This window comes from Gorilla gorilla, chromosome 16 (assembly GCF_029281585.2).
Source record: "Gorilla gorilla gorilla isolate KB3781 chromosome 16, NHGRI_mGorGor1-v2.1_pri, whole genome shotgun sequence".
NCBI lineage: Eukaryota > Metazoa > Chordata > Mammalia > Primates > Hominidae > Gorilla > Gorilla gorilla.
In genome coordinates, this window is record NC_073240.2 from 87489735 (window position 1) to 87514007 (window position 24273).

Here is a 24273-nt window from a genome sequence, read left to right on the forward strand (position 1 = left end):
TTCTCTAACTGAAATCTAATATCACTACTTCCTACATTCCTACTTCTTATGCAGTTTTATTTTTTGATAGAGAAAGAGAAAGAAGAAGGGCAGGGCTATTTGTATTCTCTGAGCTCAAGGTTGAGGTGTTATTAAACTTCTCTGTGCTTTCATATTTCTCTGGTGACCCCCAAAGTTCTTCCCAGGTGATCACAGGATGAGTGAGCTAGGGAGAGAAGGCTGACCCTTAAAATGTTTTCAATTTTCTTTTTCAGGATCAGAATATTTGAGGATATTCGGAGGCTCATCCAGCCAAGTGATGTTATAAATAAAGTTGTCTTCAGTTTAGATGAGCCTTGGTAGGTAGTCTCGTGCATCTGAGGAAGGTGGGGCATGGAGAATTCTGTTAATGGCATGAGAATAGACATGTTTCCTGTTAATAATCCACTCCTCCTCCTAAAACAGCATGATGAAAATTCAGGTTAAAGATCTATAAGAGAAAGCTTAGCTTTAAGAATCATCGGCCAGGCGCAGTGGCTCACGCCTGTAATCCCAGCACTTTGGGAGCCCGAGGCAGGTGGATCGTGAGTTCAGGAGATGGAGACCATCCTGGCTAACATGGTGAAACTCTGTCTCTACTAAAAATACAAAAAATTAACTGGGTATGGTGGCGGGTGCCTGTAGTCCCGCTACTCGGGAGGCTGAGGCAGGAGAAGTGCTTGAACCTGGGAGGCGGAGGTTGCAGTGAGCTGACATCCCACCCTGCACTCCAGCCTGGCAACAGAGTGAGATTCTGTCTCAAAAAAATAATAATGAAAAAAAGAATCATCACACTGTTTTCAAAGAGTAGTGATAACACATATGTTCACATGTTCCTTATTTCATTGTAGGCCTTTGCAAGACGATGCTTCCAATTGTTTACAGTTCTTCTCCAAATTTGAGTCAGGAAATCTTCGCAAAGCCATCCAAGTGCGTGAGTAAGTAAGGAAAACCACAGTGGGTGTCTCCCGTCAGTTCGTAAGAGCAAGCTGTGACTATCTCTTCCCCATACTCTGTTCAGTAACCTTGCATTGGTGGCTTGAAATCAGCCATGGTGGGAATATTTATACCATAAAAATTGGCAAACAGTACAAGTGAAGGTTTTTCCTTTCAGAGAGTCATTTGTTAAACATTTACCAGTACACCACTAAGTGTACTGATATCATAGCTGCACTGATATCATAGCTAAGTGAGCCATTCAGTAGAAGTGAACTGTTATTAATGTGTCTTGTGTTTCAAATAATGGGTCCATATTTCGGTGTGAGAGCACTTTGACTGGGATGTTTAGACTTTGATGCCAAGGCTGATTCTGTTGAAGGGAAGGGTACATGGGTTTGCTATTCCTGCACTTCTCTATGCCTGTTGCTCTCATTCCTGTGTACTTAGGTGGCAAAAATCATGAGCTTCCCAGAGAAAGGTGAACCATCCTGCATTCAAGGGAGATGCAGTACCATGCCTCTCTAGCAGAACCTACAGATGAGCTCTCAGTAGAAAAGGATATCCTAGCCAAGGAAAGTCTAGGACTGTACAAACTAAAAGAAAGGAAATAAAACACAAATGAATTTTACTTCTTTTTGAGTGTCAGAAGAGACCGCGGTTCTCACTATGTTAAAATTCTTTCTATTATAGCAGTGTGGATATATTTCCCGTATACCAAAAGGCAAGATACATGATTCATCTTCTATAGGTGAACTTCTGAAAAAACAGTCCAGAACAGATAATGGTGTGGTGGCCATAGACAGACATCAGAATCAGAGTGCCAGAGTAACTTCATCACCTTCCAACCAGGAGACTGAGCAAGTTTCCTAACTCACTCCATGCCTTTATTTCCTCACTCACAAAATGAGAACAATAATCGCACCTACTACTTAGGGATTTCATGAGAGCTAAGTAATACACTTAACTCTCTTAGAGTAGTACCTGGCGCATGGTCAGCACTTAGTCAACATCCGTTCTTACTCAGGGATGCATGTTCACCATTGTTGGAGCTCGGAATTCAGTATAGCTGAGACCTCCCTCATATCCACCTGATGATTCATTTTTGAAGTTTTTCCTCTTTGGGGGAGGTGAAGGGTGATTTTTTTTTTTGTACATAAAATATTTCAAGGAAGCCCAACATATAAAACAGAGACAAGTTTAATCAGGCTGAAGACGGGAAAGACAGTCATGTCAAGACTCTTTCTCAGCCCTCTTTGTGTTGTTGGCTTAGTTTCCACTTCTTCCTGTGGCTCCTGCTTTTACTATTTCTTCCTCCAGATATCATGTTCAAAGGATCCAGGAGAGGAGACCTGATTATGAGTCTCCTGGTGGAACAGTTATCAGATCAGGATGCGGCTAAGCTGCTGGCCCGGCTCAGGTCTTTTTCTCTATACATTTCCCTTGGACCAGAGTGTAAAATCCTAAATTCATCAGTTATGGTCAGGGTAATAGAGTCAAATAGCAGTAAACAAACCTACTTATGGGTAAGGAATTTTTTATGATTACTTTTTGGAGAGAGCACTGTGGGAATAGCAGACAATTTGAGGGTCATAGCCTTTCCAGAATTGTTCTTGTGAGTGCCACTCCATGGGGTTATGCGTCATGTGTTGTGTGGTGAGCCCAGTGGTTAGAGTGTGGTGCCCACAGAGACAGTGTGAGGACTAGACTCCATCGGATAGCTCTACTCTGCTCTCATCTGTCTTATACCAAGCTCAGCGTTTCATAAATCTCACACAATGCCATTTACCAGGGGTCCAGTGTGAGAGAGTATGAATGGATTGGGGCAAAAACATTTTCCTTTTCATAAGAGTAATGCAAAGAGAATACCAAGAGGATGGAGCAACATTTTTAAAAATGAAATATCCTGATAATGTTTAAGTCAAAACTGCATTGCTAGTTCTGTTGCTAGAGATCAGAAAAATAATAACCTTTGGAGATATAGTGATGGGGAGAGGATCCCTGAGGGCCTCCTGGGGCGCTGGAAATGTCCTATATCTGGGTAGTAGTCACACAAGTGGTTTCAGATGTAGATAAACTCATGGAGCTGTATATTTAAGATGTGTGTATTTTATAGCATGGGAGTTATATCACAATGAAAATGAAACAACCCCTGCATTGCTAGCCTAATTCATGCTTGTTGTTTTGCTGGGGGATGTATATTTACTAGGTTATTTGATTTTTATAAACAGCACCGCAAGTTTAGACACTTCCATTTTCCATATGTGGAAATTGAGGCTCAAAAGTAACGTTGATCTCAAATAGCAATGGCATATCCAAACCAGATGTGATTGAATTTTCTCTGGTATATAGCACACTTGCATTTTTTCTAGCTAGATAAAAACTTCATTATAGTTTAATAAAAAGGTATGCTAATATTTCAAAATAGTAAAAAGACTAGAATTGGAATGTTCTTAACCCAAAAAGTGTTAAATGCTTAGGTGATAGACATTTCAATTACCCTGATTTGATCATTACACATTGTATTATTGTATCAAAATATCACATGTACCCCATAAATAAATACAACTATTGTGTATCCATAATAGTTTTAAAAAAATTAAAAATATGCGCTATTGTGTAATTGACTCTTGTAATACTAGGAAGCCCCCTCACCTCCACGAATTTCCAAAATCTGTACCCAATATTGTGGTATCAGGATGATAAGTATAACTTACCAGCTGGCTGAGATCCTGGGTCTTAGATCTGTAACCCAGAAACTGAACCGTGTAGATTCTTAGTGTCTGAAGTTTACCTGAAAGATTTTCCAGATAACCCTCCAGTCTTGCTTCTGATCTGCAGGTTCGAGTATGACTTGCTGGTCAACGCAGATGTGAATAGCACCCAGCACCAGCAGTGGTTCTATTTCAAAGTGAGCGGTATGCAGGCGGCCACCCCTTACCACTTCAACATCATCAACTGTGAGAAGCCCAACAGCCAGTTTAATTATGGTATGAACGCTTGGGGAGCAGGGGCTTTCTGGAACATGCCAGGAATGACATTTCTTGACTGTTTGGATTCAAAGAGCCTTTGCTTGGGTTCAGAGGGTTTGAAGTTGGGCAGAGTTTTGGGTTTCCAGGTGCAGCCAGGCAGGCAGTGGCCCTCAGTGGCACACTGCTACTTTAGAGGGGAGGCTGGGCACCCTCACTCTGCCACACATTGACATCCACTGCTTCTGGATTCCCTCGCTCTACCTTGAATTTTTTGAGGTTGGTGAGCGTTCTCTTTTATTCCTTCTCTCCATCTCCTAAGTCCCATAGGAGCAAATGCTTTGACCTGGTTTTTTTCCTGCAAGATAGAGGAACAACAAAATCCAATTGGACAACACTGATTTACGTTTTTAGAAAGCTCTTGAAGAAGTTTAAATTCTCCTGAATACCCATGGCTGTTTTGGAGGAGATATTCAAGAGAGAAAGGCTGACGAGCAGGCTGTATTTATTTCAAATGTTTCGAGGAATGGAAATTCTGCATACAACTGCTGCATCATATACTCATTTACTGGGTGGCTTTGAATGAGGAAGAAGTATTCCCAGGTGTCTAGGTCCAAGTGCAGGGTACTGTATCTATTTTGTAGTGACTAAACAGATTCCTGTGGGTATGAGAAGAGAAAATATGAACCTTGACATTTATATTCACTTTGTATGGCTATTGTAACAAATTGTCACAAATTTGGTGGTTTAAAACAAGGCAAATCTGTTCTCTTACAGTTCTGGGGTTCAGAAGTCCAACATCAGTTTCTCTGGGCTGAAGCCAAGGTGTTGGGAGAACCATGTTTCCTCTGGAGATTCCAGGGGAAACTCCATTTCCTTTCCTTTCCCAGCTTCTAGGGTAGCATTCCCTGCATTCCTTGGCTGATGGCCCCTTCTTGCATCCTCAAAGCTAGTAGTGTTGCATCTTGAAATCTCTCTCTGCTTCAGTCACGTTGCAGCTCTCTTTTTTTTTTGGTGAGACAGAGTCTCGCTCTGTCACCTAGGCTGGAGTGCAGTGGTGTGATCTCCGCTCACTGCAACCTCCGCCTCCTGGGTTCAAGCGATTCTCCTGCCTCAGCCTCCCAAGTAGCTGGGACTACAGGCATGTGCCACCATGCCCGGCTAATTTTTTAGTAGCCGGGTTGTGTTTTTAGTAGAGATGGGGTTTCACCATGTTAGCCAAGATGGTCTTGATCTCCTGACCTTGTGATCTGCTGGCCTCAGCCTCCCAAAGTGCTGGTATTACAGGCATGAGCCACCATGCCTGGCCACGTTGCATCTCTTCTATAGTCAAACCTCCCTCTACCTCTCTTTCACAAGGATATTTATGATTGCATTTAGGGCTCACCAGGATAATCAACCCATCTCAAGATCCTTAACTTAATCATATCTGCAAATCTCTTTGGCGATATATAGTTAACAGTCACAGTTTCCAGGGATTAAGACCTATGTGTACGTGGGGGTCATTATTTGGCCCAGAACAACTCTCTTTCCCTCATGGATTAATTCCTTTCTGATTTTGTGTAGGGATGCAGCCCACCCTGTATTCTGTGAAGGAGGCTCTTCTTGGCAAACCCACCTGGTTACGGACAGGCCATGAAATATGTTATTACAAGTAAGTTAGAGCGCTGTTAGCTTCCTTTTCTCTGTCCTGTAATTTTCTCTCAATTTCCCACTTTTCCATATTGATCTTATAAACATCAGCAATCTGTGCTTGTCTGCTAAACTTTTTGTCACTCTGTCCTAATGGCCAGTGTCCTGCCCTTCAGAGATATAAGCATATTCACTGGCACCCACAGTAGACCTCGAGAAATACCTTTTGATTGGCTAGAAGAGTTTATCTTCATTTAAACACATTAAAACTTTTAGATCTTGTTGTCAGGTATTAGAAGTCATAGAGATTCTACCTGTGATTAGTGTGTCAAGCCTTAGTTCTTTATTTGTTTCCGCTGAACCCAGAGAGTGAAATGTCTGAGGTGTTCTATCCTGTTTCTATCGACCCCGTGGTTTAGTTTTCCAAAGTACAGGAGGGTGAATATGTGACAATTACACATAAGTAACTCCTCCCCATAGCAAGGTAATTTTGTGGAAAAAAATAAAAGAGGGAGGAGTTTCAAAATTCATCTTCAATCCTTGATCAGTCGCCAGTTTCATCAGTTTATCCTGCAAAGTTATAATGAACTTTAAATTATCCATATATTTTGATGAAAGAAATGCATTCCAGCCATCTAGATTGCTTATATGTACATTTTCTTCAGATGAAAAATAAAATTCAAATTTATAAGAAAATAAGGATAGGGATTGCTATGAGAGGTAGAATATATATAATTAATTATTAGTTCAGTGCTACTTTCTTATAAAAACTGAGAGACTAGTACTTACTTTCTTAAATAAAGTAAGTTTCATCTCTTTCTGAAATTACTAGCGGCCTCTAAAAAAGTATGATCAGACATTCTAGAGTTTGGGATAGTTGTCACTATGGAAAAGAAACAGAGTATATACCCTTATGCCTCTTGGCTTTTGAGACTTTGAAGATAGGAGTATTGATAGATGGGAAAGGTCAAGAATCTTGTTGCTGTATCAGATACAAAGGCAAAAACCACCATGGAGATAATGACAGTCTATAAGACACAGAGCCAGGCTGACTAGCCTGTAATGAAAGAGTTGGAGGTATTCAATCCCTGATCTATTAGGATATGAATCTAAAGAGGATTTTTTTATATCCTTTAGAAAAATTGCACAATATTATGACTTTGTTGGTTTTCCATTCGCCTAAATGGCAACTACTCTCTGGCTCACCTATCTTAAGACTCTTAGGGCCTTTCTTACGGTTCAGAGAGATTTAGATTAAAAATCACCTCAAGGTGATAGTCTGTAACTGCAGGAAAAAAAAATGAAAACCTACTTTTGGACCTTGGTGTGTCAAGAATGACTTTTAGTTTTCTCTGAAAATAGTTACTCTCAGTAAATCTGAAAGACCCAGCTTAGAGCTGGCTTGGACCTGAAAGTTAGTAACAGATTGGACAAACAAAACATTTTGCCATATTTCCTAATGGGATATATAAATTCCAGTTGGAGGATGCTCCCCTTGGAATTGGGGAGTAAGAAGGCTAAGGGGACCACGTATTTCCCACAAGAAGGAAGAAGCCACACTTTCAAAAGCACAGCCTTGACCTAAGGAGAACCAATGCTGATAGCTTTTAGAGCTATTAGCAGAACAATTACTATGTGATTAAAGAGCAACAGAGGGATAAGAAAAAAACCTTGAATGTATAATGTAATTCATTTTTCATATTCCAGCCATGAATACAACAGAGATGAATGGATAAGATCGCTACATTGTAATGTAGTTTGTTTTATAATTATTCACCACGTTGTGTTAACATATTCCCAATACTGTGATGTAACAACAGGGTAGATATGTGTAATCTCCATTCACCCACAAATTAGAACGCCTCTCTCAATTGTAAAATGATGCCTTAGATTATACAATATCTCTCTCCCTATTTACCTATCCTGATCTTTGAGTTGATTTGCTTTAGAAGAGTTCTTTGCTTCTCTCCTGCCTTTATTATCTCTGGTATATTAATTTGGGAGAACTTTACTTCCCTATTTCCTTGTCTCCAATATATCTTTAGATACTCTGCTCTATTTCTATTATGCTGTTAAAGTCCCAGATTTGGTGCCATGTTTTAAGAGGATGCCAGGGTGCTCACTGTGGGGACAACTGTGAGCCGTGGTACCTGAGTATGTTTATAGAAGGGTGAAAGGAAAAAGGAGACTCAGAAGAAATGGGATTTGCATTTGCATTTTCTTTCAGAAGTTGAAGTTGACAGCAATGATGAGCAGTTAAGGACGTGGGCTGACTACTCTTTAGGGCCAATCATCATCAAATAGAAAGTCTCCAAACTATTTTGACAATGCGCCACTAATCAATAAGATATATTTGTATGTGTTCTTACCAGATTAGTTTATACATTTAAAAAAGTGTATATGCATTACTATACTAATATATTATGCACCTAAGAAAGCATGTAAAAAATGAAGAGTTTTAAATTAGGAAAAAAAGATGAAATAAATAATAGTTTATATCTACCTAATTGTTACATCTTTATGCTATTTATAGCTTAGGGCACACTAGAATTTTGCTGTGGAGTTTACCATTAGATGTAGTTATAAATAGTCCTTTTGGTAATTTTGAGAAATTTTGATTAACTTTCTGGATCTGATTAGATTATTTTAACAAAAATGAGAATTACTGAGAAAGACCTAATATTAAGGGTAGGGGTAGGCTGTGTCCATTCTGTCATTTTATGGTCATTTTGATTGCAATTTAATTTTATCATCAATAGATGGCTTCTAAGAAGATTTTTCTTTAAAAAGTAATTGTCTAGTTTGTGAGGTTTAGTTTAATTTAGGTAATACAATCTGTAAATGAAAGTAAGCTTCTGTAAACTTAAATACCTTGCCGGAAGCTAAAAGCAAAAGAAAAATGAAGGGAGCTAGCTGTTCCCACTTCTCCCTTTGGAGACCTCTCCCATGCAACAATCGATGCTTAACTAACATATAAAAACCGTAGATGCAGAATATAATGTCTTTTTCATACTCCAGCCCTGGAATACAACAGTGATGAGTGGATAAGATTGCTGCACCATCATCTAGTTTGTTTTATAATTACCCATCACATTAGGTTGGCATCGAGACAGCCATGCCAATCCCCATATTAAATAGTAGACAACTTAATTTCTTTCTTACTATCTAGATAATAATCATTTTAAGGAGAAATTCTAGTATTTTCTGCCTGTGGTCAGTTGATCACTGTGCCCCTCCCCTGGAGCACCTCCCACCCCTTCTATTCCACCTCCTGCTCTTCCCCACCTTGATGACCACTAGGCTGGAAAATAAAAAATGCCCCTCGAGAGGGAGGAACAGAAATGGGCAGATTCATTTTTCCCTGCCTCTCGTAAAAGTAAGCAAGGGCCCTTTTGGTTTCTTTTTTTATTTAGTTCCCTGTGGTCTGCTTCTTCCTCTGATGTGCATAGCCACACACCTTTTTGAATTCTCTCCCAGCTCTGGTCTAAAGTAATTTTGGTGCTGAAGGGCAGAGGGAGGGAAGCTGTGTGCTTAGAATGGCCATGTAATACACAATGGCTGATCTCTTCTGACATTTATCTCTGCTCGTGAGAGGAGATGGAACAGCTCACTCATGAAGATGAATGTCATACAAGAGCTCTGCCATCATGCATCCTTCTGGGGGATCTCAAGAGAGAGATCTGGTGTTATATAGAATATTAGAAATGCTGCAGACACAGGGAAGCCTGGCAACTTCACTGCTCTGCCTTATTAGATCCTGTTAAGTGAAATGATGCACCCTTGTTAAACAGAGCCATTGTCATTATAAGATTATCTAATCCATTCTCCATCATGGCATTTGCTTATTTTATGCACCCTGCTGAAAAGAAACAATGACTTTCCAGCATATTTTTAAGTACAAATGGAAATAACCTGAGTTCATAACTATGCCTTTGTGTACTTGCTCCTTGCTTCATTGAAGTCTTTATGATTATAAAAGTGCAGATCCTTCCAAAGATAAATGGTTCAGGGAATGGAAAAGCAAACAAAAAGCCTTTTAGCTGTGAAGTTGCTGGATGTACCCAGCCCAGGTCATCTTTGACCCCAGATGACCAATAGGATCCAGCTAATCTTCAGGATCACTCCTGATTTTCACCAGGCTGCTTCTCCATCTAGATGAACAGATTGAGGAGAGAAAGTTCTTTGACTCAAACTTCCACCACTCATTAATGGCATGACCTTGGACAAATTATACCAACTTCTTTCAGATTCTTCATCTTAAAATGGGATAATAATGGTATCTACCTAATAGAAGTGTTCTGAAGATAAAATGACATGAGATAAAACACGTGTAAAGGTTAGAACAGTGTCTAGTGCATAGTAGGTGTTCAATGAATGCTAGCAATTATTTTTAATAATTAGTAAAAACATCTTAGTGGCATCAAATACCAATGATATAAAAGTCATAGTATATGGATCATTTTATTAGCTCTCATCTTGATTATTTTACATTTTTTTCTATTATTTTAGACTGTAAGTTCATAGGCAGCTCTGATTTATGAAGATCAAAACTTCAGATTCTTACTTGCTACCTTGGGCATAAGACATCTTGTCCTTTTTAACCCATTCCTAAGAAGCAGGTGATATAATAAAAAAATTTTAGTTTCTGAGCTAAGCCTACAACTGGGGTTGAATCCTGTTTACTATACTTGTTGTGTGGAATTGCTCTAGACACTTAACCTCTGGGAGCCTTAATTCCCATGTGTAGAATGTGTGTAATAATACTCACCTTGAAAGGATGTCATTAGGATTGGAGATAATACACTGAACAACCTAATTATTACTCCTGGAGTCTTGGGTCCACGTATTATACAAACTTTAACTGAACAGCTGCTATGTCCAGGCAAGGTGGGAAGCATAAAGATAAACAGATGAATAAGCATGGTCCTTGCCATAAAGTATTGGCCATGAGAATAGGAGAGATAAGGGGGCTATCAGGGCAGGCTTCCTGAAAGAGGAAACACTTGAGTTAAATCTTGAAGAGTGAAGAAGACTTAGCTAAATAAGGAAGATGGAAAGGGCTTTCCATACAAAGCAAGAATATGGGAACAATTTAACATAGGAAGGATGAACATTGCTTCTTGCAAACATTGCTCGATATGTCCACATCATAACTGGGAAACGAAAAGAACTTGTTGATGGGATCTCAGTTTATCATGGATGAACTGAACTGTAGCAAGCCAGGTGTTTCACTTTAGAGATTTATCAAACATTTGGCTTTGAAGATCCTGGGAAAGTTTAAAGGCCTCTGCAGAGGAAGGTGTGCTGGAAGTAGAGTCATCTCCTGGACAACTCCTGCTACAAGGTGGCTGCCAGGAGAGTCCAGTGGGGATGCCTGACATTTGCTTTAGGTTCAGCCAGAGTTTAGACCCCAGACAAGGGTTGTAACTGAGTTTCTTTTAGCTGAAAGTCATTCTAAATAAGGTGTTAATAATAAGATTTTTTTTTTTTTTTTTGGAATTCCAGCAGTGTGCAACCATCCTGGAGAAGGCTGACTTGTTGGTGGGGAGCCTTTAGTCTTGCTCGGGAGCATCTAATATCACCAAGCTATGGGGGGGTATCATGTTAGGAGAGAGAGAGAGAGAGAGAGTGTGTGTGTGTGTGTATGCATGTGTATGTGTGTATGTGTGTGTATGTTGGTGGTGTGAGAAGGCAGATTTGACATAGTCAGAACTACCATTTGAATTCCTTACACTTCCCTTAAATCTTGAGCCCATGGAAGCTCAAGAGCTAAGGATTAGCCCATTTTATTTCTCTTTCCATTTCACTGCAGCTGTTTTTTCCTTGGAGTGCAGGTTTTGTCTGAATGAGGGAAAGAACATAGATAAATACATGGATTTTATTTTTTCTCTCTCTTTCTTGCTGTCTCCTGTGGTTGAATGTGGTGAGGTTGAGTTTGCATAGGCTAAATGTTCTTGTGATGTGACTTTAGTGTGCTAATAGTGCAGTGGGGAACCTAAAAAGTAGCAAGGCCCATGCCAAATAAGACCAACCCTACTGGCCTTTAGGGACACCTATTATTTTTGAGTCAAGATACAGGCTCTGTCTCCACCATTTGTAGGTGAAGAACTGGGGACAGTGAGGCACAAGGTGCGTGTTTCCATCTGCCTTTACATTCATGAATACATGCACATCTGTGTGTGTACGCACACATATATGCTTACAAGTGAAGCACTCTTCCACGCTTTGATTGGTTATCCCTGGCTCATTTTATTTCAACTGCTGTTTCCTGTAAAGAGGAGTAATTGACTAGCATTTGTTGTTCAGCAAGGTGTAAACTGAGTGTATGTTTGCACGGAGGCTTTACAAGGGAAATCAGAAAGCAAATAAGAGGTAGAGCATATGTAACTTGCATGCTTTCCGAGCTACCATCTGCTTCTTTACATACTTTCTAATAACCAGAGTCATAGCTTTTGGAGAAGCTTCAGAACTTTGGGGCAATCTGGCAAAGTAGACCTAATTAGCCATTGCGATCCATAACACACCATGTGGGAAGACACTGTTTTAAAATTTCTATTTCTGTAGGCACAAAGGAAATGGATTCTATTAACACAATGCCAAAAACCTGGGTGTGACAGCCACTTGGGGCTTATGTTGTTACAGGGTACCCTCCTTTCCCTAGCATGACCAAGGCTCCAGATTGCCATGTTGGCAGAAGCTGAGGGAAGATAAAGGTATCAGGCCATAGTCAGTGGGCTACCAGCTTCCCTTAGTCCCATTCTGAGGTGTATAAATATTGAAAAGCCACAAAACCATGAGAAATAAAATAACAGATTTTCTGTCTCTTTCTTCCATGCTTACTTTTTGCTTAGGTGGGGAGTGGCATGAAGGTAGCAAGAAGGTAGAAAAGAATAACCCATGTTTGTTATATTTTTCAAGAACACACAAGAATAATTACCTACTATTTCTTCCCTTCCCCTTCCCTTTCCCCCAATAAAACCAAAAGCACAATGGACTAGTAAGCCAACGTTGTAAATGTTCAAAGGTGGAATTACATCTTGGTGTCCGGGTGTATTTTGCATTATAATGCAGCCTTGATGATAACATTTCTCAGGAAAGCCTGTGCAGCTGTCTCAGCATCAGTTGGCAGCGTGTGGGGAAAATATTGCTCGGAATGGACTTCTGGGTGCAATTTTCTTTGATACTGTTCTCTGAAGTATCAAAATTGGTTCTTCATCTTTGACAAAGGAAAATGTGCACTCTCAAGCCTTACGAAGCTGAACCACATTTGAGGTGACAAATATATTCCTTTGGGAAGAAAGTATTGTACAGTGGAAAGAACAAAGCCTTTGCAACCAGAGAGATCTGGGTCTCAGTCTTGTATCCACCATTTAGCTTTGAGCCCTTTGGCAAATTAACTTTTCTAAGCTTTTGTTTCATCATCCACACGATGGGTTGCTGCAATAATAACATAAGATGACATATGTTAAATGTTGAATTGGAACTCAATATATCATGTGATTGCTAATAAATCTACTTGGCAGGTGGAGCGGAAAGGAAGGAGTTGAATCCTATGTGGTCTGGGGAGAGATAGGGATTGCGGGAACCCAAATTTGGGTGATAAAGTTTATGTCTCCAATGGAAACCCAAGAAAAACAGAACTGTTCACATTTTCCTCGATGTTCTAGCTCAGTGACTATATAGCCCTCATTTTCAGACAGCAAGGAAAGGTCGGTAGCATATATGGCACAAATGGGAGGCAGATGGGCCAGGCTACATGTTGCTGAACTGACTCATGAACTGGCAGTAAGTTTACTTGTACATTTCCCTTTTCTCAGTTTCACCCACAGAAATGTTTCAAGTGAAGGCCACTGTGCCAGGACAGTATATAACGCACAAGATTTATAGCATCTAGGACCCTAAATGACCCTGCACCCCCCTCCCACCTCTCCCTTATTCTCTTCTCTTCTCCTCCTCTCTCTTTAGAAATCATTATCGCCAGAGTACAGCTGTTGCAGGCGGAGCATCTGGGAAGTGCTACTATACCCTCACCTTTGCTGTCACCTTCCCACACAATGAGGATGTCTGCTACCTGGCCTACCACTATCCCTATACCTACACAGCCCTCATGGTAACTTCCTCTTTATAGCATCACTCCAGCAGGACTGAAGGGGCTCTCTGAGGTTTTCCTGGGAACATATTGGAGACCCTGACATCCTGATGGGGGGCAGAGGGGAATGTAGGGGAACTACAGCCTTCCTAAAGGAGCCAGGTTTTGTTGTCACTGACTTGGTGCTTTCTAATTGTCCCATCTCCTTCCCTGGACAGAGCACAAGGCTGAGCCTTGATCAGTGACATTCCAAAGGCCCAAGTGGTCTGCAAGTTGGGGCAGGACATGGGGGCATTTCTTAAGAGACTCTGTCTTTAAAAAGTCAAGTTAAGTATGAAGTAGGTTGGAGTTGTATGGGGAGCAACACCATACAAGTAAGCTGAGATGCAAATCTGAAGAAAATTCAGTCATTCAGAGGAATGGAGAAAGCAGGAAGGTAGATCTTGGGAAACTTCTAAGTCTGTGTGCAAGCAGCCACGCCAACATCTCCAGTGGTTCCAATGACATGAGCTGGAGGTGGCTAGAAGGATCCAGGGTGGAATAGAAAAGTGTAAGAATAAAACACTAGATCATTGCAACAGAGAGCCACAATCTTTTTATGAGGGAGAGTAGAAGTCAGTGCAGACTCACAGTTAGCATTCCTGTGTTCCGTAAGGCCCTGCACAAAGTTCACAAGACAATTGTGAGAAAATGGACTGCTTAAACCGTGCAGCTTTCTGTCATTTGAAAAAGCTGGCAAACTATCCCTTACTGCTACCATTTCGTGGATATCCTGAGGATAAATGAACTCCAGTATCTTCTATAAAGCACTTTCATCCTCTGTGTTAATGTAAAATGTTATTAGCATATTTATAATCGTATGTGTGTATATGGGTATATGTATCACTTAGCCTGAAAGATGAGCATTTTCATTTTAAGGCTGTGATAAGGACTTGGAAAAGATAATAACCAAGAACATCTTTTCCTTCAAAACGAATGTGCAGGTATAAATGTGAATTTTTCGCATAGAGAAGGCATATCTTGAACCACTTGGCTCACTGCTTCATGAAAGTGCATCTGTCCTCTTCTCCGTATGTTGTCTTGCCTAAAGAGAGATTTTTACTGTTTTCCAGATTGCAAAAGATACACAACTAGTATTATTTGTGTATCACACTCAGAGAGCTCAAGAAGTTAATCCAAGTAATGTGCGTTGCAAGCTAGGCTGTAACAAGCCACATTTGTTATAAAACATGTTTTGTTGCCTTTAGGGACACAGAACAGGCAAGATTCATGATCTCCCTTCAACAGCTGTTTTTACGGTCTTGCCTGTGAAACACTGCACATGAAAAGTCTACTGTGGGCTGGGCACAGTGGCTTACTCCTGTAATCCCAGCACTCTGGGAGGCCAAGGTGAGAGGATTGTTTGAGCCCAGAGTTCGAGACCAGTCTGGGCAGCATGGTGAAACCACCATCTCTACAAAAAATACAAAAATTAGCCAGGCCTGGTGGCATGCACCCGTAGACCCAGCTACTTGGGAGGCTGAGATGGAGGATCACTTGGGCTCAGGAGGTTGAGGCTGCAGTGAGCCAGGATCATACAACTGCATTCCATCGTGGGCAACCAAGTGAGACCCTATCTAAAAAACAAAACCAAAAGCAGAAACCAGAAAAGAAAAAAAAGTCTGCTAGGGATGGGGATTCCTTTTAAAATATGTGTTATGTGTTTGCCTTTCCCATTGGGTAAGGGATCATGGATCTAGGACACTGTTCTTTTCGCTTGTTAGAATATCTTGGATTCTGATAAGGTTCCTGGTGGCCATTCGTATAAAACATTAGAATGCAAAGGGGTTGGGTGAAGTTGTCTAATTCACCCTTAACGTTTATAGATGCAAGAACTGAGACCGGAAGTCCCACATTTAGCTAGCAGCCATGCAGGAACAGAACATCAGCCCTTGAGGTGTATTCCTGTGGTCTTTCTACTCCCCTGTAGAAAAGTGTAGAAGAAATTCAGAATTTCTGCCCCGGGGTCAGATTAGTGTTGTTGCTTGCCATTACATTCACAAGCTGCTAAAACATGCAGTCGTTTTATGAGTCCATGTAGTCATCATTGTGTGATGATACAGACATCTGTAATGTTTGAATTCAAACCACCAGCCCACAGTTTATATCTTTAATGCTGAGTGCCGTGGATGTGGTTCAGCTAAGGGATAATGTCTCTTTCCAAACATGGTCTAATTCTTACCCCAAGATGCTCCAGTGGATTCTTGCTAGGTGCCTACAAACTGATTCAAATTATGTACCCCTTTAAACCTGGCCTTGACTTGATCGTACCTAGTTGTTTACCTTGTGCCTCTGGGCCTGCTTACCTTCTGGGCACAGTTTCAGATCAGAATACAGGGTCTAAAATTTGCAATTGATAAATATCTCTAAGAACCACTGGGTGGGGGGTCAATGAGGAGAAGATTTCATCTTAAAGGGAAACAAAACACACAAAAAAGAGGACCCCCCTCTCTCCACCAGTCACTTAGTTTCACTGAGAGGGAAAGAGAGGCCTTGTTAATTGATGCTTATTGGCTTGTTACTGTTAACAATATTAATAACTATTACTGTTACTATTAACTACAATAAGTTATAACTACTTATGACTTTTTATTGTTACTTGTGAGCCTACTGACTGTGAATGTCTTCCTCCAGGGAAGTTTGTGGAGAGTTAATGAGAAAGAGGGATAACTTATTTCTCCTAAATGAACAAAACAGGGTTAGAAAGACAATTTGTTACTTAAAAGTGACAAATGTGTATTCTCAATTTTAGGTTTTACATTTCCAATAACTCATGGTCTTTGTCCTCGCTAGGTTTAAGACAATAATTGACTGTGTGACTTCTCTTAAAAAAAACTTCCTCCCATCATGGACAAAATGAGTACATTCTGTAATGCTAACCAGTCATTTTTATTTTTGAACATGTCCTGAGGAGAAACTGTTTTTCTTCCAACAGATCAGTGATAAATTAAATGCGAATGATACCCCAAGGGGAGAATTAACTGTATGTTACTTGGGGGTTATGCTGAGGGGTAGAAAATACGTTTCCATGTGGAATTCATAATTTGCAAGTCTCCTGTAATATGGATTACATTTAGTAATTACAGACATTTTTATAGCAAAGGACTTGTATGTTGAATGTTTTTCAACGTGACTACAATTTTGAAACTTTCAAAATTTTTTTATTCTCTTATAATAAGAAAATTAGTATTTGGTTCTTTCAAATGGATATCTTCCAGATGCTTGCCAGCAAGTCTGTTGGATAATCGTTCGTTTTATAGCATTAACATATAGCTAAAAGAAAGAAATACACTATTGTAATTCTGAAGCAAACAAAAAAAGCTCTATTTTAATCAGCCGTATCAAGTTATCAGTAATTGTAATGATTGTTAAAGTGTTAGCAATAATCGTTACAGTATTAGAATTATGTTATAAATAGCCCCTAGGTAGCCAGTAGTATTGGTTGAAAATGGGGCCCCAAGAGAGTTTCTGATGAATATTTTAGGAGGTAAAAAATTGGGATCTCACTGAGAACTTATAACTGTATGAAATGACAAGAGACAACAAAAGTGGTCATTAGTAGAGTCCATGTATTGGGGGAGTGAAGGTTCTTAAAGGATAGAGCAGAATTTTTACCAGACACATATACCCACTGTGAAAGATGTGAATACTGTTATCTCCAGAGACAGGGGTGGGGTGGGGAGGTGGGGGGAGGTGGAAGAGAGAGAGGGAAGAAAGAAGAAGAAAGAAAGAAAGAAAAGAAAAGAAAAGGAATTAGAATGCCACATGCACAATATTTTATAGAAGACTCAGAATAAATGAAGAGTTTAAGAAGTGTCCAGTGGGAAATGTTGACTTACATGTGGCAGATCGAAGATGCAGTGAGCAGGTCATAAATCAGCACTGTCAGGTAATCAGTAGACAGAGATCCATCCTTGTATAAGCCAAACAAATGACAGACCCCAATAAAGGTTCTTGATGTTGAAGAGGTGAACATGGAAAGCCATTCTGAAGAACCCAATATGTGCATGAATGGTACAGTCTTTGACAACAAGGACATCTGAATTCCAGGGTCTTGGGCACAAAGAAAGAAAGTTTTGAGGTCAGACAGGCCTAGATTTTAGTCTAGGTGTTGTGTTTCCTTGCTGTGTATCCACAGGCAAGCTATTTAACTTCTCTTAGCCTTGGTTTTCTCATCTGTAAAATTGGAAACAAAAAAGCAGTGACTACATAGGCTATTTCGAAGATTAAATAATTGCTAATTGGAAAGTTTTAGCAAAGTGTCTACATCTGGTAAGCAATACTAGAAGGTAACCATTAAAGCATTTATTGTTTTTTATGATGATGTGTGATTATTTTCTCTGTTGGACTGATTGGAAGATACCCATTCCATAATTCATACTAAAATTAAAATAAAAAAAAACTAATGGAAGACCCCTCCTCAAAAATTACAAAGGCTAGTGATGGTTTTCTTGGGGTAATTGATTATGATTATTTTTTTCTTACTCTTTTTTCCAAATCATCATAATATAGCTTTGCTTATTTTTAATGGACAAGGAATATTAAACCATCCTTTCTTTATAATTGACAAATCTGTGAGTAGATATCTAGAGACTAATCATTTCTCACATTTTTAAAGTTAAGTCCCTTTAACTTGGGGAGCATAATATTGGCAGACTGGGACAGTTTGAGAAAGCTCATCAGAACATTCCTACAGCATATTCTTGTAGCTTTTATTTAGCTTAAGGGTGTTATTTGTTCTTCTCTTGTGATAAGAAGTCTTTGATTCTCTGATGAGTGTATTTCAGTGACAACTGAGATCTAGGCAGTAGACAAATAAAGTAGGCCATCTCCTTAGGAGTGGGTTTTCTTCTAAATTAGGGGAACAGAGAGTGCAGCAGTTTAGGGGATAACAATAGAAAATGAATGGTTTTTGAGTGCATAGTGCTTCTCACTTTATCAGTAGCCATCAGCAGGTTACCCTGCTGAGGTCAAGGAAGTCTTTTATCGAAGTTTTAAGAGAGTAGTTGATAAAGGAAAGGGAGACTGAGGACTCCTGTGGAGAGACACAGGATGAGGCTGCAGGCTAAGGTTATCAGCTTGATATTGTTCACAGACAGGATTTTCTTTTAAGAAGTCAGTCTCTCTGGGGGTTTCTACACTTGCCTTAAACTCATTCACATTTTTATAAAGAAACCCACCCCTGTGGCTTCCACAGGGCTGTAATTACAGTCAGTTGGCACATGCATTCAGAGGTCCTACTTTTCTCATCAATGATCCCCACAATATCCAATTAGGCATAACTTTTCTGGACCAGAGATGGGAGATCATTTTTAGGAGAACAGGACAAAACCATTTTTGCAAAAGGAAATCCAACAGAAATTTATACTTGGTTTACTTCTAGCAATCTTTTATATGACTGAAGTCAAAATAATCCCCTAAAAGTAGGAGTGTTAAATACTTGCTGGACCTGATGGCAGGTCCAGCAGGAGGGAGATTTCATTGAGGGGTGCAGGGAGATGGATCCATGAAAAATTTCAGTTTACAGAAAATGAGTAATATGGTTTGGCTGTGTCCCCACTCAAATCTCATCTTGAATTGTAGGTCCCATAATTCTCATGTGTCGTGGGAATTAATTGAGTCACAGGGGCAGGTCTTTCCCATGCTGTTCTCATGATAGTGAATAAGTCTCATGAGATCTGATCATTTTATAAAGAGGAATTCCCTTACACATGCCCTCTTGCCTGCCACCATGTAAGACGTGCCTTTGCTGTTCTTTCACCTTCTGCCATGATTGCGAGGCCTCTCCAGCCACGTGGAACTGTGAGTCAATTAAACCTCTTTCCTTTACACATGACCCAGTCTCGGGTATGTCTTTATTAGCAGCATGAGAATGGACTAATACAGTGAGCTTAAGCTAAGAGAATATTAGGCATTTGTTGATTTGTAATATTATTGTGGAAAATGTAATAATAATAATAACAAATTAAAAGATAACCCATGAGAGAAGAAAACTTTCAGGCTTTGCCTTGTCTGACATTTGCTGCTTGGGAGCCTGTCCAGCCAACACTGTTCTGAAGGACAGTGCTCATGTGCCCTATGATACTTTTTGACTTTTTGTCTCTCATAGCTAATACTGCTTGGTGGCTTCTATAGACCAACCTTCTGCGTAACCTGCTTCCCCATATCTGATTTATAAAATCTAGATTTTATTATTTTTTTAAAGTTTGATATCAGGCACCAAAGAGCTATGGCTTAATTGTAATATCACAGAATGACGACTACTGCTTTTTGTTTTTCATTTATTTGTTCCCCCTTGTTTTCTTTTTCTTTTTTTTTTTTTACAGATTGTGATTATTATTTATTTTTACTTTATTTATAAAAGTTTCATTTTTAATTGACAAATAATACTTGCTTATATTTATAGGGTACAATGGGGTGTGTTGATAAATGAATATGTTGCAGATTGATCAAACCAGACTAATAAACGTGTCTATCACCTCACATATTTATCATTTCTTTGTGGTGAGAACACTTAAAATTACTCTTTTAGGGATTTTGGAATAATTCTGTGTATTATTATAAGCTATGATTACTATACTATGCAATAGATGACCAGACCTTATTCCTCTTGTCTAATTGAAATTTTGTACCCTTTCTCCAACATCTCTCCATTCCTCCCCCTTGTTCCCGCTCCTCCAGGCCCTGGTCACCACCATTCTACTCTCTGTTTCTATGAGTTTGACTTTTTTATATTTCATGTATAAGTGAGATCAGGTGGTATTTGTCTCTATGTGCCCAGCATTTCACTTGGCATATGTCCTTCAGGCTCATCCATGTTGTTGCAAATGACAGAATTTCCTGCTTTTTAAGACTGAATAGTAATCCATTGTGTATGTATGTATATATGTATGTGTGTGTGTATATATATGTGTGTGTGTTTGTGTGTGTATATATATATGTATATATATATATATATATATATATATATATATATATATATATAAAACTCCATCAGTGCGCACTGTGGTTGTTTCCATATCTTGGCTCCTGTGAATAATGCTGCACTGAACATAGGGGTGTAGACAGATATCTCTTTGATGTATTGATTTCAGTTCCTTTGGATATATACCCAGAAGTGAGATGGCTGGATTGTATGGTAATTCTATTTTTAATTTTTTGAGGAAACTTCATGCTGTTTTCCAAAATAGCCGCACTAATTTACATTCCCACCAATGGTGTTCAGGGTTCCAGATCCTCACCAGCACTTGCTGTCATTCATCTTTTTGATAATAACCAATCTAACAAGTGTGAAGTGGTATCTCATTGTGGTTTTATTTTGCATGTCTCTAATGATTAGAGATGTTGAACATATTTTTTTTAATGTATCTGTTGGCCATTTGTATGTCTTCTGTTCAGAAATGCCTATTCAGGCCATTTGCCCGTTTTTATAAGGTTGTTTTCTTGTTACTGTGTAGTTGGTGTTCCTTGCATATTTTAGATATTAGCCCCTTATCTGATGTATGATTTGCAAATATTTTCTCCCAATTTGTGGGTTGTCTCTTTGCTCTGTGAATTGTTTCCTTTGCTATGCAGATGCCTTTTAGTTTGGTGGAATCCTATTGTCTACTTTTGCTTTGTTTGTCTGTGCTCTTGGGGTCGTATTTAAGAAATCGCTTCTCAGACTAATGTCATGAAGGTTTTTCCTTAGGTTTTCATCTCATAGCTTTACAGTTTCAGGTTTTAGGCTTAGGTCTTTAATCCATTTTGAGTTGATTCTTATATAAGGGATCAATTCTCATTCTTCCACATGTGGATATTCAGTTTTCCCAACACCATTTATTGAAGAAACTGTCCTTCCCCCATTGCGTGTTTTTGGCACCTCTGTCAAAAATCAATTGACTATAGGTGTCTGAGTTTATGTTTGGGCTTTAGTTGAGAAAGCTTCACCATTGGCAAGGACCCATGTGGTCATAATAAAATGTGAAACAAACAGATTTAATAAGAAAGAGAGAGAGAGGGTGAGTTCATAGAAATAATTCAGCAAGACAGTGTTTCCCAAAACATATTCAGTAGCATTTCAGTCTGTTGAGATGTTTAGAGAAGAAAAGTTTAATGGTCATCTAAATTTATGAAGCACTGGTGCTAGTTTTTCTTCTAAGAGTTCACAATGCATATTGAAATATTAAAGAATCTGAAGAATCCTGCATCCACAGAAATATTTTCATTTTCTTTAACTCAACATTTTCTAAGCACTTTGGCTATGAATTTCCTGCCTTCTCCACCTCCTTGTTCACACCACAGCACTTACACACTACGGGATATATTTTGGGAAATGCTGCAACCAAGTTTCCCTTTCTGGCTTTAGAGCCTCGGAATCTTGATAGTAATTGTGAGGCAGGCTACATTTAGTCTAGATTTTGATAATAAAGAATACTGAGAGCAGCTGTCACTCAAATGTTTATAAAAATCTTAAAAATAATTTGTTTATGATCACAGAGACTATAATCTGAATCCAGCACTATCCATACCTTCTTAACTAAGGAGGTGAAATTTTCCTTTTCCAGGATGACTTAGAAATGTGACTGATATTCTGATGGAGACATTTCCATTCTTCTTCTGTGCCATCTCTCGTGGGATACCCAGATGTCTACTTCTTATATCAGGGCTTTAGTTAATCATTTAATATTGATTTTTGTAACCTATGAATTTTTTTCCAGTAAGCTTCTTTTAAGAGGCTATTTTCTGTTCTCTAGTGGTTATTTTATTTTTGCTGTTTCGAAAACCATTTTTATTTAAGTCTAATTTCATTTAATTGTCAGAAAATGTGATTTGTATAATTTCTGCTTTTTTGGGGGAATAATCTAATGAGTTTTTAATAGCTCTATGTATGATCAATTATTGCTACAGTTCCATGAATATTTGAGAAAAAATTAAAAAATATTCTCTGGAAAGACAAAGTTTGACATGTGTCTACAAAAACAATATTGTTCAAATACTTTATATTATTATTTTTATGCCATTGATTTATTCAAGACCGAGGTGCTGTCTTAAAATCTCCCACTCCGAGAAGAATTTTTTCTGTCTCTGCTGTTTTTTGTGTTATATATTTGAATCCCATATTATTTGATTCTTAAGATTTATGAGTTTTTTATGTTCATTGTGAATTGTGCCCTTTATCAAAATAAGATTTAAAAATCCCATTTAATGCACTTGATCTTGAATATGGCTTCGTTGTATATTACTATTGCCATGCCTGCCTTAATTTATGTTTGCTTATGCTTTTAGTTTCAATATTTCTCCTTTAAAATGTTTGAACAGAGGCAAACAAAATAAAGAGATAATTTAAGAGCATTTCTCACACACATTTTTTTCCTTTCTCTCTCTTTAAAAGTGCCTCTTATATACAACATGCTGTGGGATTTTAAAAAGTAATCCAAATTTTTGTCATTATTAAGGCTGACTAGCCTTATACTTAAACAGTTTTTACTTAAACAGTTTTTACTGTTACTTGTCATTTTGGTTTCAAGCTATTTTCCATGCCTCACCGCTGTTGTCTCTTTTTCTTTTTTTCTTATGCAATGTGGACCATCATTTCTTTCATTTTTTCATCCTCAGGGTTTATAACTTTACTAGTGCTTTCTTTTTACTACTTAAAAATAATATATTTGAACTTATACTTCTCCATTAACAGCTAACATTTATTGTTTCCTACATAACAGATGCTCTTCACATACATTATACAACTAAATTATAGCAACCACTGCATGAGATAGGTAATGATATTTTTATGTGCCTTTTAAAGATGAGAAAACTGAGTCATAAAGAGGTTAAATAAAAAATTTACATCAGTTTTTTCAGAATCCACGCAACCAGAATGTAAACCCAGATTTCCTCCATTCCTTGGCTCATGGTACCTCCCTCCACGTTCAAAGCCAAAAATTGCATGCCTCTTACTTCTTTTTCCATTACATCCCATCTCTTCCTTTGGCTCTGACTTCTTATCTCCTTCTTTCACTTATAAGGACCTTTGTCATTACCCTGCACCCAACCTGATGATCCAGGATAGTCTCCTCATCTCAAATTTCCTAATCACATCTTCAAAGTTCCTTTACTATGTAAAATAACATCTTCACAGGTTGCAGAGATTAGAATATGGGCATCTTTGGAGGGCCATTATTCTGCCTATCACAACAACATAAGCAATAAACTCAACTCTGTTTTAGAGACCCATTGTTCTAGTGATATTCTAGAGAGTTTGCATTTGGCACAATACTAAGTACTGCCTTTCAATTTTCAAGAATTAAATAATATTACTATATCGATGTAAGTTGAAAACGTTAACATTTTGTTCGACCTTTTTCCTCCCTTGTACATCTCTTTTTAAGTTCATTTTCGAGCTAGATGATGACATCAAAATTTGATAATGGGTACTGTCTCCCTAAAGAATTATTTTTTAATGTTTATATTAATATAGTAACCATATTTTTAGATAGTCATTTAGATGTAAGCTTGTTTAACTGGATTTTATTTTAGTCTTTTTATATTGCTTTTCTGTTTGATTTGGGGGCAGCTGAAGTGTGTCTTCAAGTCCTTCTTTTCTTTCTTTCT

General features: G+C 38.7%; 1 protein-coding gene and 1 long non-coding RNA gene across 3 annotated transcripts in view; one reads left to right on the forward strand and one right to left on the reverse strand.

Annotated features, from left to right (window-relative positions):
- The window catches only part of AGBL1 (AGBL carboxypeptidase 1), a 948924-nt gene that overhangs the window by 185843 nt on the left and 738808 nt on the right, over positions 1 to 24273 (forward strand). For both annotated transcript variants that reach the window (XM_004056715.5, XM_063698809.1), the window contains exons 12-16: positions 255 to 338; positions 870 to 956; positions 3796 to 3944; positions 5490 to 5577; positions 13521 to 13665. In XM_004056715.5, the coding sequence (XP_004056763.4) occupies positions 255 to 338; positions 870 to 956; positions 3796 to 3944; positions 5490 to 5577; positions 13521 to 13665 (553 nt within the window). The remainder of the gene's footprint in view (positions 1 to 254; positions 339 to 869; positions 957 to 3795; positions 3945 to 5489; positions 5578 to 13520; positions 13666 to 24273) is intronic.
- On the reverse strand, positions 12548 to 17854 carry LOC134757281 (uncharacterized). Its single transcript, XR_010131067.1, has 2 exons — positions 17523 to 17854; positions 12548 to 12992 (listed from the first exon to the last, which is right to left on the reverse strand). It is a non-coding gene; the product is annotated as an uncharacterized lncRNA (long non-coding RNA).